Below are 15,630 nucleotides of genomic sequence, written 5' to 3'. Positions count from 1 at the left end.
TCAAATAAAGCAGTGGTGACAAAATGTCAATGTTGTATAACTGGGCTTTCATAACTATGAGCCTTTTTCCATATACTGGTATTGTTGGGGAAATTAACCAAGATAACAATTTTCCAATAACTTTCATAGAGGATCACTGAATTGATAAGTTGGTAAAATCTTGTTTAAAATTTGCCATGCAGTTCCTTGTGCAAAAAGTGTGCATGAAGCAAAATCACTTTTATTGGAGAAGTATACCGAAACACACATTTCAACATTGTTTTCCCTGTTCTATTTGGCATGATCAATTTCTGTTTTAAATGAAGTTTGTTTGTGACATGTAGTCAAAGTTATCGAACTAATTTTGGCTCACTTCACGAAAGGAAGAATGTTAAAAACAATTGTACACCTTACAAAATAATGAACACATATATCAGGATACACTTTTACATTGCAAACTCAATATCTTCCCCTCTTTCTATCATGACCATGCTGGTGTCTGTTTCCCCGGTGATAACTTTCCTTCAGTCTGTCAGTCTTTTCCAACACTCGTTGTCTCTTGGCTTGCAGGTCATGACCACTATTGTCATATCCATCCCTGTAACTACTGGGGCTCTGTGACCCTCTATAATCCTCATTCCAGTTCCTGCTGCCTGACCTGTCTCGACCAGAATTATCTCGATCCCTGTCAGTATGCCTATGTCTGCCTCTATCGGTGTGACGTTCTCTACTACTTCCATTGTCCCGATCTCGCGACCCGTCCCTCCCATCCCGGGTACCAGATTGCTCGTTATCAGACAGGGAGTTCATCTCACCACCGTGCCATGTATGTGAGCGCTGAAAGTTTGGCTGGGGTGGGATTGGTGACTGGTTGCCAATGTACGGGTTCTGTGGCCGGCTATTAATGCGCATCATGGGCATGTTTGGGTTCATGTACGGGTTCTGTGGAATTGGAGAGCTCTGCTGGTAGGGGTTTCTCATGTTCATCATCAGTTGCTGCTGTTGTTGCTGTTGTTGCTGATGTATAGAGCCTGAAAAAAACGTAAAGAAGCATACAGCCTTATAATTGTTATATTAAATGAAATTAAAGAATAGAACAAAACATGCTTCTTCCATGAATGAAGTAAAGTAAGGGTTTTGACCAATTTACGGGCGAAGTTTTGCCCCATCCAAATGCTAAAACATATACTTTTCCTCAAACTAGTCTGTAAAAATATAATGCCCAACTTAAATTTTGAAAAAAAAGATCCTTTTTAATTGTATTATGAACAAATTGGACCCTCAAACTGTTCCTGTATTATGGAAGAGTTCATCATAAATGTATTCAGGAACAAACTTGATCACATTCTCATGTCTCATATTTTTTAAAGCATTCCTGTTCATTTCTATGCATTTTGTTCTAGTCATTTTTTTTTAAAAAGAAGTGTTGTTCCTGATCAGAAAGGCTACAGCATCAGTCCCAGAATGGTGCAACAGAAGTAATATTTCTGAGATTTTGTTTAAACAACCGATGAAATTTCAAAGATATTATTACTGTTAATCAAAAAAACTTAAATTTGAAATTTCTGTGTTAGAAGGAATGCCAAACAGCATGATTTTGTAGGTAACTTACAAATTAAAGTGACACACTTATTCAAAATCATTACATACACATGTATAACAAACATTCAATTTGACTGACTAAACTTTAACTACTTACTAAATAATGCATTTATGGAAAGTATTAATTACTGATTACAAGATTGTAACCGTGTATTCGATAGCAGAAATCACAAAAATATTAAATGATTGGTGAATGCTAAAAGATTTACTGTGGTCTATTATAGTCTTATAAGGTAGCAATACCGTGTTTTATGCTCATTTCTTTCAAATTAAACTCGGTATCCTTCATAAGACCCATTGTTTTTGATATTTATTCATCCTTTTTGGAATATTAAAACAATATTATTAATTTCAGTAAATCTTATTTGGGAGTAAGAGTGCATCTTTAAGTCCTCGTCCTTAAAATGCAGATGAACATCTCACATAAACAACTACTTTGAGTGTAGCTTTACCATAAAACATGCAGGAGAATGGAGTTTACCTGGTCTGCACTGCAGTTTAAGTGGCCTGCCATGAAGCTGGGAGCCTTCAAAAAGCTGTATGGTATAGGGCACTGAAGCATTGTGTTGGAAGGTGATGAATGCAAACCCCTTCAATCTCCCATCTCTTTCCTTTGCAATGGAGACTTTCTCAAGCGGTCCAGCCTGAAAACAGAAAAAAGAGCAGAGTGGACTACAAAGAGCTGTTCCCAAAGCCTTAGGTGAGGATGAAAGGCTAGAGTATAGCACCCAGATCTTCATGTATCTCACTCTGTTTCTTCAACTCTGCTGTTCATTGGCAAATGTTTATGACCATGAAAGTGTTTCACATTAATGGAAGAAAGATCAAGATAGATAGTCTAGATCAGAACAAAGAGCAGCTGTACTTGTAACTACCTTGACCAATGTAAATGTCTACTCTGTTATAAGTTCACATTTATACATCATTTACTCAAGATTGTTTTTGGGCTGTTTTTATACGAATGCAACAGTCAATTGCTTCTATATATATACCTCAAATTTAATGTTATTAATTACTCTGTTTTTAAACTATAACAGTTACTGTGTGGTGACATATTGACGTAGTTTTCCTGTGAATGCTTGAAGTTGTATTTATATAACTGCTATCATTTGAAAGTTACATATTTTACATATTTCTTCTTTTGTACCATAACAGCGCCAGCAAAGTTTCTTTCAAAATGAGTAGATGTTGAGCTTCTGGTTTCTTCAGTGAACATGAACTTGGATGACAAGTTGGCAAGTCTTGTTTGCAATTGCAGTTGGCTTGGAAAAAGCTGTTTGCATGTACACATGACATCTAAGTTTTTAGTAACGAAATAGCCAAAAACAGCCATGTATTCATGTTATAACATAAGTAAATGTTATCCACTTTTTCAAATATAGAAGCATTTTACACATTTTATGTAATAATACGTTTGATTCCTCAACATTTTGGTGAGAGTTAGTGGTGTGTAACCTCAAATGTAACCTAGATTCCTACCTGAAGAAAAAGTTCATATAGGAGTTCGTCTGTCACCTTCTCAGATAAATTACCCACCCACAGAGTTCTGTCAACATCAACAGACATGGTGGACTTTTTGCATTACCAGATAGTTTTAAAAGATTTAATGTTTTTGTAACAAAACAAAACCGAAAATATTCGCCAGTTATTTTCTTGGGACAAAAACAAATGATATCCGTATGTTAGTTGGTTCCCAATTTTCGCAGGGAACCATGAGCTTCCTGTCACATGGCAGTGTTTACGTTTTTGGGTGAATCCAAATTAAAGAGGGGAGACAATATTAAGTAAACAAATACACAACATATGTTTTAATAAAATTTGCATAGTCGGGTATGGTTTATGTAGAACTTTATGTTTCCACATCAATGTAGTAGTGAATTATACACATTATTTAAGATTATCTTTAAACAATGATACAAAAACATGCATTATGTACCCCGTGAAAGATGGATTTGTCCATAAATAGAAGAGGAAATCAATTGAATAATGGCTGACCTGATGTGATGAACAAAAGAGAATGACATATTTGGTGTTAGAATAGATCTATTACTGTGTAAGCCATTTCTTTAAGAATGGCTGAACTATTATCAGTTCATTGTCATATACCTTTGAATAATGACAAAATTTTAAGGCAGTCCAAAAGTGCTGGATTTTCGAAACCAAATGATCAAAGTCTAAACATTGGACCTAAAAGCAAATATGACCTTCCTAAGAAAAGACATTTTGATATTGAATTTAGAGATCTGAAATACTCAGTCAAGGATGGACACCATAAAGGTATATTTAAATGTTTTGGAATATTTTTCATCTTCATTTAGTATCCATATATTGCACCTTTATTTTAATACTTAACCCTTTTGCAAATGCAAGCATAATGTACCCTTAGTCCAAATAATTGTACGTTGACGAATTTTTTTACGATTTTTGATTTGGCAAATCCTTCACGTACAAATTGTTTTGTAAGAAAAGTGGGTAGTTATTCCGATATTGCGTCTATTAAATATCATAAAAACAAGAAATGTTACCAGATTAGGTTATTTTTTTATATTAGTTCCGTACACAAAAAAGAAATATTCAACGAATAATTATGTGGTTGACGGGGTTTTCTTCATTTCATTCTGTCAAAACATAACGATGTCAGTGTTTTTTTTAGGCCTGATTTGGGGCCGAAATTCGGCCCCATTCCCCTCTCCAAAAAGTATATATTTTTCCCCTATTTCAGTAAAAAAATTCCCCTCCCGACGATGTCAAAATCGTCCTCTAAAATAACTTTGCCGATCGTAATTACGGCACTTTTCAATACGGTAAACGCAGTTTGGCGCCGCATTTTACACGTAGTGATCATACGTGCTAGTCTCCCTTGATTGATCGGTATCGTTCAAGCGCTCGGAAAATTAATTATATTACGATTATACGAAAAAACAAGCGTCCCATGATCAATTTATTAAAGAGGAAGGCAAAGCTTTAATGATTTTTGCATTTATACATTTTCCCCTTTTTGCCCTTTTACGACGCGATTTTCCCCTCCTGACGGGCCCTGGCCCCATTCCCCTAAAATTGAAAAAAAACACTGGATGTATACATGAAGCTGCAGTTCACAATTTTACAACAATCCGAACATTCCGTCCATGGCTGAGTCGTTACGATTGTATTTACGAGGTCTATCTCGAAGCTTGTCGGAGGTGGCCGAGTTATTACTATTGGATCGAGTTGTTCCGCTTGGCATAATTGTTGTCTGTGTCAGTCAACTTTTGTTTTATTGGAAAGGTAAATAATGTGTTTTAATGCATTAAATGCTTGTTTTTTTGCAAAGTAGCTTTGCACTTCCATGGTAAAATATGAATATAAACCTTTATTATCAATTTCAACCATAAAATACTTCACTTAATACAATTTCAATATTTTTCAAATCCCCCCGTTTTTTGCACAAACCTGTTTAGACGTTAGGGATTGGAAGAATCCCGTATAACACGTCTATTATTTTAGACTAAATGTACCCTGTGTTGGGGCCTTATGGTTTATTGATGAAAAAAGTTGTTTGAGTTCAGGGTTGTGATTTAGGCCATATTTAAAGGTTGCTACCTGTGCATGATATGATCAATCTGTACAAAAGTAGTTCGCAGTAAGAAAATGGACATGTGTAAGTTAAATGAAAATAACTTGTGAAATTGGTTAACTTCGCAGGGCTTTTTCCTAATTGACAAATATGAAGAAAAAACAATTTGCTTCATGAAATTTCCAAAATACGAGCAAATATTTTGTTTCGAGATCGAGTCATAAACAGGAAGAAATTTTAGGTAAGGTTGTCAAATAATCGAAATTTGAAAGATAATATAAGTCAGACTTTTATCTCACAGTCTTTGGGTAACTTAAAACATTTGATACATTTTATAAATTCTTATTAAAAAAACTTGTCAAAACAATTTCAGGTCTTTAAATGAAAGAAACACCAAACAGTATTAAATAAAAAACACATCCCATTCTGACATTGTCAGAACATTTTGAGTGGTAACTGAGGTAACATTATTGATTTTATTATGTTATTGAAATCTTTCTGATCAATAGGATGTTAAAATCCTATGCCAGGTGACGACTCTTTAAAACTGGCTTGGACAACTTTTCCAGAGAGTGATGGGAAAGTTGCTTCTGAGTCAAATTGCAATGTCTACCAATGAAGGGCATTTTTATAGCCCTTTTGGACCCTAGCAGCAAAATATTTGGTTGCCAGAGAAATTGCTCCACACAAAAACATGTAACCTGTGTTGAATGTTACCATTTTATTGGTATAATTATGGTAAACCTGTTTCCCCCAAAAATCATTGTGATACCATTGAATCATGAATGGCACTGTGTTCAATGGCAAAAGGATAGCCAAGGGTCACTTTACGCTTACCTTTTCAAGAATATCATTGGAATTGAGTATGTTTGACTGCGGTATGGATCATTGTTGTCTTTCAAGAGGCATCGGAAATCAAAAAAAGTTAGGTTTATTTTGGCTTCAATACCAAAATTATCTTTTTGCTCATGGAGCTCGATAGACCTAGGCGCACATGCATTCTTAACAAAGGAACACAATGTCAAAGAAGACTTAATGTGATTAAAAAGTGTTTGATATTATGGGATTGGTAGGAGGAATTCAGGGAATGGTATCTTATATGAAACTGATGAGACATGTTGTTATTATCAGACAATAACTGCGAAGGTTCATTGTATTGATGATGAAGATAAAACTGTTGCCTGACATCCTGCGACTATATGATTATCAATACTCTCTGTTCAAATAATCATGTTGTTAAATAACCAGATTTGATTTTAATGAAGCGATAAACACTTGACATCATTGATACAAGATATGCTAGTACAATGTACATATCTTCACTTACAGTAGTTTGATCGGATCAGATGACAAAATATTGCCACATACAACCATATCTTTGAAACTTCTTTCAGATATGATCAGTAATAAATGCAGATTTCAAGATGCCAAGATCACCTGAGTTACGATGTAATCTGAACGACCCTGGTCAATATAGAAATATATGAATCTGCCTATTTTTTATTGCACAATATGCAAATATTAAATTAGGTAATCGTGCCTTTATTTATGTTCCAGCTCTACATACGTGAATTTTTAGAGATTTTTTTCATTCAAAGACATCCTTTATTTGATGTTCAATATCATCACACTGTTGCATATTGTAGGTATCTGAAAAGAGCTAGTTTTAAGCGAAGCATACCGGTACTTTAAATTTATTAAACCTTCATTGGCCATACCTAAGCGAATTGAAATAATCATGTTTTTTTAATGAATGGCCCAAAATACATCAAAATATGCTAAAAATAACCATTCTACATGTATAACAGTGGGCAGCCATATTAATAAAGGAGCAAAAGGGTGAGTATAGATTCTAACTGTTCTGATCACAGTATAAAATCGGCTTCAACATTTGACTTAGTTATTGGATTTACGTCACTGATACCCCCATCACACCAGACAAACACCATGAAGACCATGGCTTATGTCACTGATACCCCCATCACACCAGACGAACACCATGAAGACCATGGTTTACATCACTGATACCCCCATCACACCAGACGAACACCATGAAGACCATGGTTTACGTCACTTATACCCCCATCACACCAGACGAAGACCATGAAGACCATGGTTTATGTCACTGATACCCCCATCACACCAGACGAAGACCATGAAGATCATGGTTTACGTCACTTATACCCCCATCACACCAGACGAAGACCATGAAGACCATGGTTTATGTCACTGATACCCCCATCACACCAGACGAACACCATGAAGACCATGGTTTACGTCACTTATACCCCCATCACACCAGACGAAGACCATGAAGATCATGGTTTACGTCACTGATACCCCCATCACACCATGAAGACCATGGTTTACGTCACTTATACCCCCATCACACCAGACGAACACCATGAAGACCATGGTTTATGTCACTGATACCCCCATCACACCAGACAAACACCATGAAGACCATGGTTTATGTCACTGATACCCCCATCTCACCAGACGAAGACCATGGTTTACGTCACTTATACCCCCATCACACCAGACGAAGACCATGAAGACCATGGTTTACGTCACTGATACCCCCATCACACCAGACGAAGACCATGAAGACCATGGTTTATGTCACTTATACCCCCATCACACCAGACGAAGACCATGAAGACCATGGTTTATGTCACTGATACCCCATCACACCAGACGAAGATCATGGTTTATGTCACTGATACCCCATCACACCAGACGAAGACCATGGTTTATGTCATTGATACCCCCATCACACCAGACGAAGACCATGAAGACCATGGTTGATGTCACTGATACCCCATCACACCAGACAAAGACCATGGTTTATGTCACTGATACCCCCATCACACCAGACGAAGACCACGTGGTTTATGTCACTAAGTAGAGATAAACATGACCCCTGCCCCCCTCCCCCCCTCCCCCTTACATCAACAAAATATTTTTACATTTTTTTATATAATACACCTCAATGTTAAAGCTTTAAGTGAGGCACACTGACAGGGGAACAATGATTATTTTTATAAAAATACTTCTTTATCTATAAGTTATCTTACAGTTATTCCAGATTTTTTAGAGTTTCAAGTCTGTAATTACATGAAGATTACTTGGTTTATTTATCATATGTAATTAAAGGGTATAATTGTGAAAGTCTTCATATGTATGATATATATTATATAGACAAATATAGATATATTTTATTGTATAATGATTGTGAGAGCTCCTACAGAGACTAAGGCGTCTGTATATCTCCCAAATATTTAGCAGTAGTATTTTCAGATTTTTCTAAATCTATAGTTTATTAGTGTTCTGATAATTCTGTTTAGATTGCGTGTAAACTGTGGACAGACATCCCTGGTATGGTGACCTTGTTTTTAGAAAAAATAATTTGTATTACCTAATGAATAATTTATAAGGTTGAAACATCAAAAGTTTAATAAGCGTCATGAAATGTGCACGACTGCTTGCTGAAGACTCATTAACTTTATATAGTTTGAATGTTTTCCTTATTTCTTAATCTTTAGAAAGTTAATGCAAATTTATTTTTGTCATGGTTACCCAAGTGGAAGGATTTGTATGCTGTAGTTATTTGGGTGTACAGTTTGGTCCCATTATTATAACTGAAACTGTACTACCCTGCACAGATGTTATATCATGTACATGTTGTAATGTAGTCGTATATTTAGCACCCCAAATTAAGTGAATCTTCCACATTTGCTTTTATTTGGTTTTTTTCAAGCAGAAAAGACACAAAATGTTTTTTAAAGTCTACATCTATTCAGCAGATAAAACATTACCATTACTGAACCTGTAGTTAATAAATGGGTCTCACACAAACACCTGGATTTAATTGCAGGCAAAATGCCAAATAAAGTCTTACACATTTGGTCCTGTCAGTTATGTCATTATTAGACTATCTGCGCATGCTTTAACAATTGAGAAAAGAGTGTGAAGTATTCATAACAGCACTAGTACTATTTCTACACAGATACTTAAATAAAACATAAAAAACATTTATTTATCAATAAAACTTGAAAAGGCACAATCATTAATTCTCATTCTTAGAACAGACAATTTCCGATAATATAAAAATAGTTTCAACTGACCAATATTCTAAAAATAGTTTCTACATACATTAACTGACCACATGTTTGTCCTCACCACGGGAAAACGACCATCTGATAAGCTCTGCATTTTGAAAGGAATCATTGCTAAAGTTGTTTGTAAAATTAATCATTTTCCTTAAACAATTAAAAAATGTATGTTCATAAAACTTGCCTAATGTATAATATCTAATCAAAGCACCGAAAAACCTTTAGAAGCCATTAAAAGGGGCATGCATTATAACTTAAAATACATGGGGATGGGGGATATGTCGACTGAAGTGATAAGCGGTGCATTTTGAATGGAATTATTGCTGAAGTTGTTTGTAAAAAAATGATTTTCCTTAAACGTGTATGTGCATAAAACGAAATGATATATATATATATATATATATATATATATATATATATATATATATATATATGATGTATTACACTTTCCTATTGTATGATATCCAATCAAAGCTAAAATAACCCCTTAGAAACGATTGAAAGGGGCATGCATTGTATCATTAAATGCATGGGGATGGGGGATTATGATGATTGAAGTGACTTTTACATAAACAAAATGACACAAGACGCCATAAAATAGATATAGATATGTTTGTTTCCTCGCCTAATCTGGGCACAAGCGGTCTTGACCCTCTTGACCTTTCACATTTATCTATGTTATTTTTTGCATTTATAATGAAGCAGTTTCGTAGATTTAGTGTTTAAGCTCATGACTCTGCCAAAGGGCTTGCTAAACAAAATTCTGATTAATTCATTAAGAAAGCCACTCACAAAAACAAACAACTTAAATTTCCATGAAGTCATTAATTAGTTGTTTTAAGCGAGTTATTAAGCAGTTTGTGTATGCATGCTTGCTACATGAAGTTTTATTTGCTGGGCTTGTTCCAAATTATTGAATGGTTAAGTATAGCAAAAATGAACAACAACTATATTAAAAGCTGCACTCTCGCAGATGGACTGTAAGTTTTGACTTTTTATGTTCAGCTCTTGTCTCAGAGTCAGCTGATTTTGGTATCAATGCCTTCAAATCAGTAATTATAAAGATAAATCACGATTATAAGAACGTAGATCTCAGGTGTTTGGAAAACTGCTGAAACTTTCATTTTTCGTAATGCTTAAATAAGCCATAAAACATGGATTTTAAAATGTAAATATGAAAAACTGCAATCTGATCGTTTGTCAGCAGCCTTGTATCACTGGGTTCCAGACATGAATACAAAAAATGGCTCATTCAAAGATAAAAAGTTGTCAAAACTGTCAATCTGTGAGAGTGCTCAGAGCTTATAGTTATAATAATATACTTACATTCTGTATATTTTAGGGTGACAGGTTAAAGTTGGTATAAGTTTTCAGTTTTCCAAAGAACATTGTATTGAAATTTCATATCTACATGAACATTAATATGGAAGAGACTAGTGTCAGACATCAAATGTTTATTACCATTTTAGTACAAGTCATTGTACTTTGGTCAATAGTTGTTCCCTCGTCAAATTGCTGAACATTATTGTCAAGCAATTATACTGGTGTATTGGTGAACAGTTGGCTTTCATAGTATTGTCCACAGAAAGAATACACTAATGTATTAGACACTATCATGTGTGTGGGTGTACCCTTTACATCTGATGATCGATCATTCTTAGTAAGTGTTTATATGGGGTTGGCACAATAAGCACATAGCCGCAAGCCCAGCAGAAATGGTAGATACTTGGTAAGGCTTGGTCAACATTCAGGTTTTATTGTGCTGCCTTTGTTTGAATGTTGAAATCAAATACATGTACACAATACATTTATTTTAAGATTTATGCTTGTTGGTCTCCAATCTGATATTGATAACTTATGTATGAGATATCCTCACTGAATGTACAATCTGATAAAGAAATCAAATTTCACTTTTGCTCAATAGATGAAAATATATACATATACTGTCAGTGTAAAACAGCTTATTAGGTGATCCATTCTGATATTGATGTTTGAGAGAACTGGTACATGTACAGCAATTGATATACTGGTGGAAACCTTCATTTGTCTGACCCTCAATATACTAGTATAACAACATGAAATATGTTACCATTTTGCTGATGCAGACAGCTTGATGTGACATGTTTTTGTATAGCTTTCCTTTAATTATTCCCCTCCGAATGAAAGGTTTTGGGAGGGGGATATTGTTTTGGCGTTGTCCGTCATTCCCTCCGTCCGGACGCACACATGAATGGGTACATATTGGGTACTAATTCCTTCATTCCTTATAGAAAATAAATTTTTGTTAGGTAGCGCTTGTTGGTTAGGGTTAGTAGGGCATTAGTGGGTATATTTTTAACCAGGTTTTCAACGAAAACCGGGTTATTAGAATGAGGTTGTTGTTGGGCGGGCGGGCGGGCGTCAAACATTGGTTTCTGTTCAGTAACTTAAGTTAGCATAGATAGATATTGATGAAACTTGGTGTGTAGGTAGCTTATGTGAAGAGCTAGCTTGGGATTGCTTTTGAGGGGTGTTTGGGCTAAGGTCAAGGTCGCCTGTTACTAAAAATAGAAAAATGGTTTCTGCCCAATAACTTTAGTTAGGATTGATAGATATTGATGAAAGTTGGTTTGTAGGTAGATTATGTGAAGAGCTAGCTTGGGATTGCTATTGAGGGGGGAGGGGCTAAGGTCAAGGTCACTGTTACTTAAAATAGAAAAATGGTTTCTGCCCAATAACTTTAGTTAGCATTGACCGATATTGATGAAACTTGGTGTGTAAGTTGCTTATGTGAAGAGCTAGCTTGGGATTGCTTTTGAGTGGGGAGGGGCTACGGTCAAGGTCACTGTTACTTAAAATAGAAAAATGGTTTCTGCCCAATAACTTTAGTTTGCATTGACCGATATTGATGAAACTTGGTGTGTAGGTAGCTTATGTACAGAGCTAGCTTGGGATTGCTTTTGAGGGGGTGGGGCTAAAGATAAGGTCGCCTGTTACTAAAAATAGAAAAATGGTTTCTGCCCAATAACATAAGTTAGCATTGATAGATATTGATGAAACTTAGTGTGTAGGTAGCTTATGTGAAGAGCTAGCTTGGAATTGCTTTTGAGTTGGGAGGGGCTACGGTCATGGTCACTACTACTAAAAATAGAAAAATGGTTTCCGCCAACAGTAATTTTCAGTTACGTCTCTTTTTGATAAAAGTAAAGATAAACTCATACAACAAATTAATTGGCTATAATTTCTGATTGCCCATAACAAAAACCTGGTTTCGTCGCATTGCGGTGCTTCTAGTTATAATGGGAGTAATGGAAAAACACCTAACAAAGGTTGATATGGGAGAACATCCGTCCATCTGTCTGGAACCATATCTTGGTAGGCATTGATCAGAAAATGTTCATACTTGGTCAGAATGTTCTCCTTGATCAAATCTCAACCACGTGTAAAAGTGGGTCACATGGGGTCAAAACTAGGTCACTAGGTCCAATCTTAGAAAAATCTTTGGAACAAACTAGAGGCATTATACATGGTCAAATATTCATGAAACTTATTCAAAATGTTTTCCTTGATGGAATCTTAGACGTATATAAAACTGGGTCACATATCATCGAAAATTAGGTCACTAGGTCAAATCTTAGAAAAGTCTTTTCAGGAACCATATCATGGTAATAATTGGTCAGATTAGGTTTAAACTTGGTCAGGATGTACAAAATTCAAAAATTTAATTGTAATCTGAAACATTACAGTATAGGGTATTTTTGAATTTTGTCAAATCTCTTTAATGTTTATGGCAATGTATTATATTGATAATATACATTTTCAAGTATGTATAAAATATAATTTTGGCTAGTTGAAATTATTTTTTGTGACTTTAATGAGCCTTTGTCATCAAGCCACTATGGAAGGGGTATATTGTTTTGGTGTTGTCCGTCCGTCTGTCATTCCATCCGTACTTTCGTCGGTCTGTCACATTGTTTTCTGTCTGGTACCATATCCTGGTATGAATTAGTCAAATGATGTTTAAACTCGGTCAGAATGTCCCCACAGGTAACTTAAAATGTCATTTTCCACTATTTACTGTTATCACTTCAGACATATCTGAACTTTCACTTTGAAATCATTTAAATTCATAGAAACTATTACAAATGTTACTCTATATACAAAACATTTATTTCAAATAATTCCAAACAAACTCAAACTTATATCCAACATTCATAACGGTCCATTTCCCTGCAGCCATATTACATGTTAATATAGGAATATTCCACCTACTTTTCATTTCCAATCCATGAACTCTTGACACAACTACTACAGATAAGGATTGGGCTCTTAAAATCAATCAAACCCATGACATTGAACTTACCGTTAGTAGTGCGGCCCCTATATGACTCCAACGAAGGCGCTGGCAATCAACGGTATTTAATGGAAATGGAAAAATACATGATTTCATAAAATCGTAACAGCTGGAATCAAGCTAATTTCGTACATGGTGATGGGAGTCAGCTCCTCAAGGGAGAACACTGCGATGGAGATTTTTCATTTTATTGGTATCAAGCATTCTGACTGATGTATTGATAAAACTTATTCCAATACTCATCTTGTTGTCAGAGGTCAACACCTGCATGATTCTTGTCGCTTTCAAGAAACGTGTGCTTTCGGAGCTCAAAACCTTAAGCACACAAGGACACTTAACTAAAAAAACAAAGTTGCATGGCCTTCGATTGCTTTGGATATTAGTCCTATCTCCACGCAATTTTTAGCTCTACTGGCCAAAGGCCAGAAGAGCTTATGCGATGGTAATGTGTACGTAGTATGTGCATCCGTGCGTCCGTGCGGTCGTGCGTTCGTGCGTCTGTAAACAATTGCTTGTGAACACGATACAGTCTTCAGTTTTGATTGTATCTCGATGAAACTTGTACAGTATTTAGATATCCATTAGAGCTGGGTTCCTTTCGAAAACCAGCCAGATCCGCCCATGCATGCCTAGATTATGGCCCTTGATAGTATAAAAAAAATGCTATTGTGTAAACAATTGGTTGTAAACAATTGGTTGTGAACACGATACAGTCTTCAGTTTTTATTGTATCTCAATGAAACTTGTACAGTATCTAGATATCCATTAGAGCTCGGTTCCTTTCGAAAACCAGCCAGATCCGCCCATGAATGCCTAGATTATGGGCCATGAAAGTTTTAAAGAAATGCTCTCTATTTTTAGCCAGGTCTGCATGAGCTAATTCTATTTTTAGCCAAGTTTACATGTACATGTAAATTCAAGTCTAGAGTTAAGGGAGACAATTTGCAAGTCTAGGATTTTGAGAGACAATTTGCTTTTTGCTTCTGCAGCTGATTTTGTGAATTACTCTGCCTTGTTCTTGTTGAAAGCCCAAAGGCCATTTTTTAGCTTTAAGTTCTGTAGTTTGCGCATTCATCTTAACAAAATTGGTTGTGAATGTTAAAGTTATGCACCTGGTGTCATTACTGGCCACACCCAGGGTTCACAGGTTTGGTAAACATAAATCTGGAAAGGTTTGACAATCTTTTTGTGTGTTCGTGCATCCATCTCAGCACAATTGATTGTGAATGTTTGTTCAAATTGATCAATGTTGTCCTAGGATGCCCTTGACTTTGACCTTTTGACCAACTTTTTTTAACTTTTAAAACTACAGAAATTTTTACTATGAGTACAGTTTTGAAAGCATTTTTTTTTTTGTCAGATGACTTTTACTTGGCACATATTAAAATAGTTCATGGAACTAATCTCCTTACAATACTTTCTGGGCTCAGATGTTGAACGTGCTACGTTTTCAGGTAAGCCAAACACAAAACATAAACCATATGTCTGTTGCCTTTTACCCATACATACATGCTCTTGATATGACCACAAAAGCCATGCCAGTAGAGCATAGGCCCTTTTGGGCCTCTTGTTTTATATACATTATGCTTCTTCTGCTGAAATAAAACAATATGAGGCAATGATACTTTGTGGAGCAAAAAAAAGATTAATTATCAGTTTAGGTCGAACAATTGCTGAGGTCATTTTATTTGAAAATGATACTGTATCTAATTGTTATACATTATCATGCATGATAAAAAAAAAACCTGATGAAGTGTTAGATCTTTTTGTCCCACTGAAACTCATTTTGCAACAGCTATATAGATGTGAAATTGCTTCTTGATATCACTGTTGACATCATAAGGTCATGTAACCCAGTGACCCAAAAATTGAATTTTTCTGATTCTGATTTTTTGCTATCTATTACACAACATTTGACTGTTGAATAATAAATGTTGATGCTTCTTTGATATAGCAATATGACAAGAACATGGAAAATATTACATTCATGGTCGTTCAATATGGAGTTTAGTAGCCCTGCCGACAAAAAATTAACATTTTGATAT

The 15,630-nt window shown here is 35.4% G+C and overlaps 2 protein-coding genes across 5 annotated transcripts in view; one reads left to right on the top strand and one right to left on the bottom strand.

Annotated features, from left to right (window-relative positions):
* Positions 1 to 203: 203 nt before the first annotated feature.
* On the bottom strand, positions 204 to 3,279 carry LOC128233805 (RNA-binding protein 7-like). The gene is made up of 3 exons (XM_052947659.1): positions 3,061 to 3,279; positions 2,063 to 2,225; positions 204 to 1,010 (listed from the first exon to the last, which is right to left on the bottom strand). The coding sequence occupies exons 1-3, from the start codon at positions 3,145 to 3,147 to the stop codon at positions 439 to 441; spliced, it is 822 nt and encodes a 273-aa protein (XP_052803619.1). The 5' UTR covers positions 3,148 to 3,279; the 3' UTR covers positions 204 to 438.
* Positions 3,280 to 3,424: 145 nt separating this feature from the next.
* The window catches only part of LOC128233907 (ATP-binding cassette sub-family G member 1-like), a 38,483-nt gene continuing 26,277 nt past the window's right edge, over positions 3,425 to 15,630 (top strand). For 2 of the 4 annotated variants that reach the window (XM_052947786.1, XM_052947783.1), the window contains exon 1: positions 3,427 to 3,858. In XM_052947786.1, coding sequence (XP_052803746.1) covers positions 3,654 to 3,858 — 205 coding nt within the window. In that variant the 5' untranslated portion in view covers positions 3,427 to 3,653. Of the gene's footprint in view, positions 3,859 to 15,630 lie in introns of all 4 variants that reach the window. The other 2 variants (XM_052947784.1, XM_052947785.1) reach the window with 2 other exon arrangements.

The sequence above is a fragment of the Mya arenaria genome, chromosome 5 (assembly GCF_026914265.1).
Source record: "Mya arenaria isolate MELC-2E11 chromosome 5, ASM2691426v1".
Classification (NCBI taxonomy): domain Eukaryota; kingdom Metazoa; phylum Mollusca; class Bivalvia; order Myida; family Myidae; genus Mya; species Mya arenaria.
This window is presented reverse-complemented; position numbering and strand designations above follow the sequence as displayed.

What these genes read in the sequence shown, in the direction of transcription:
- LOC128233805 (XM_052947659.1), bottom strand. Translation starts at nt 3,147, where the DNA reads ATGTCTGTTGATGTTGACAGAACTCTGTGGGTGGGTAATTTATCTGAG. An exon ending in TATATGAACTTTTTCTTCAG is followed by an intron (nt 2,226 to 3,060) that starts GTAGGAATCTAG and finishes TTCTGTTTTCAG; the next exon opens with GCTGGACCGCTTGAGAAAGT. An exon ending in TAAACTGCAGTGCAGACCAG is followed by an intron (nt 1,011 to 2,062) that starts GTAAACTCCATT and finishes CGTTTTTTTCAG; the next exon opens with GCTCTATACATCAGCAACAA.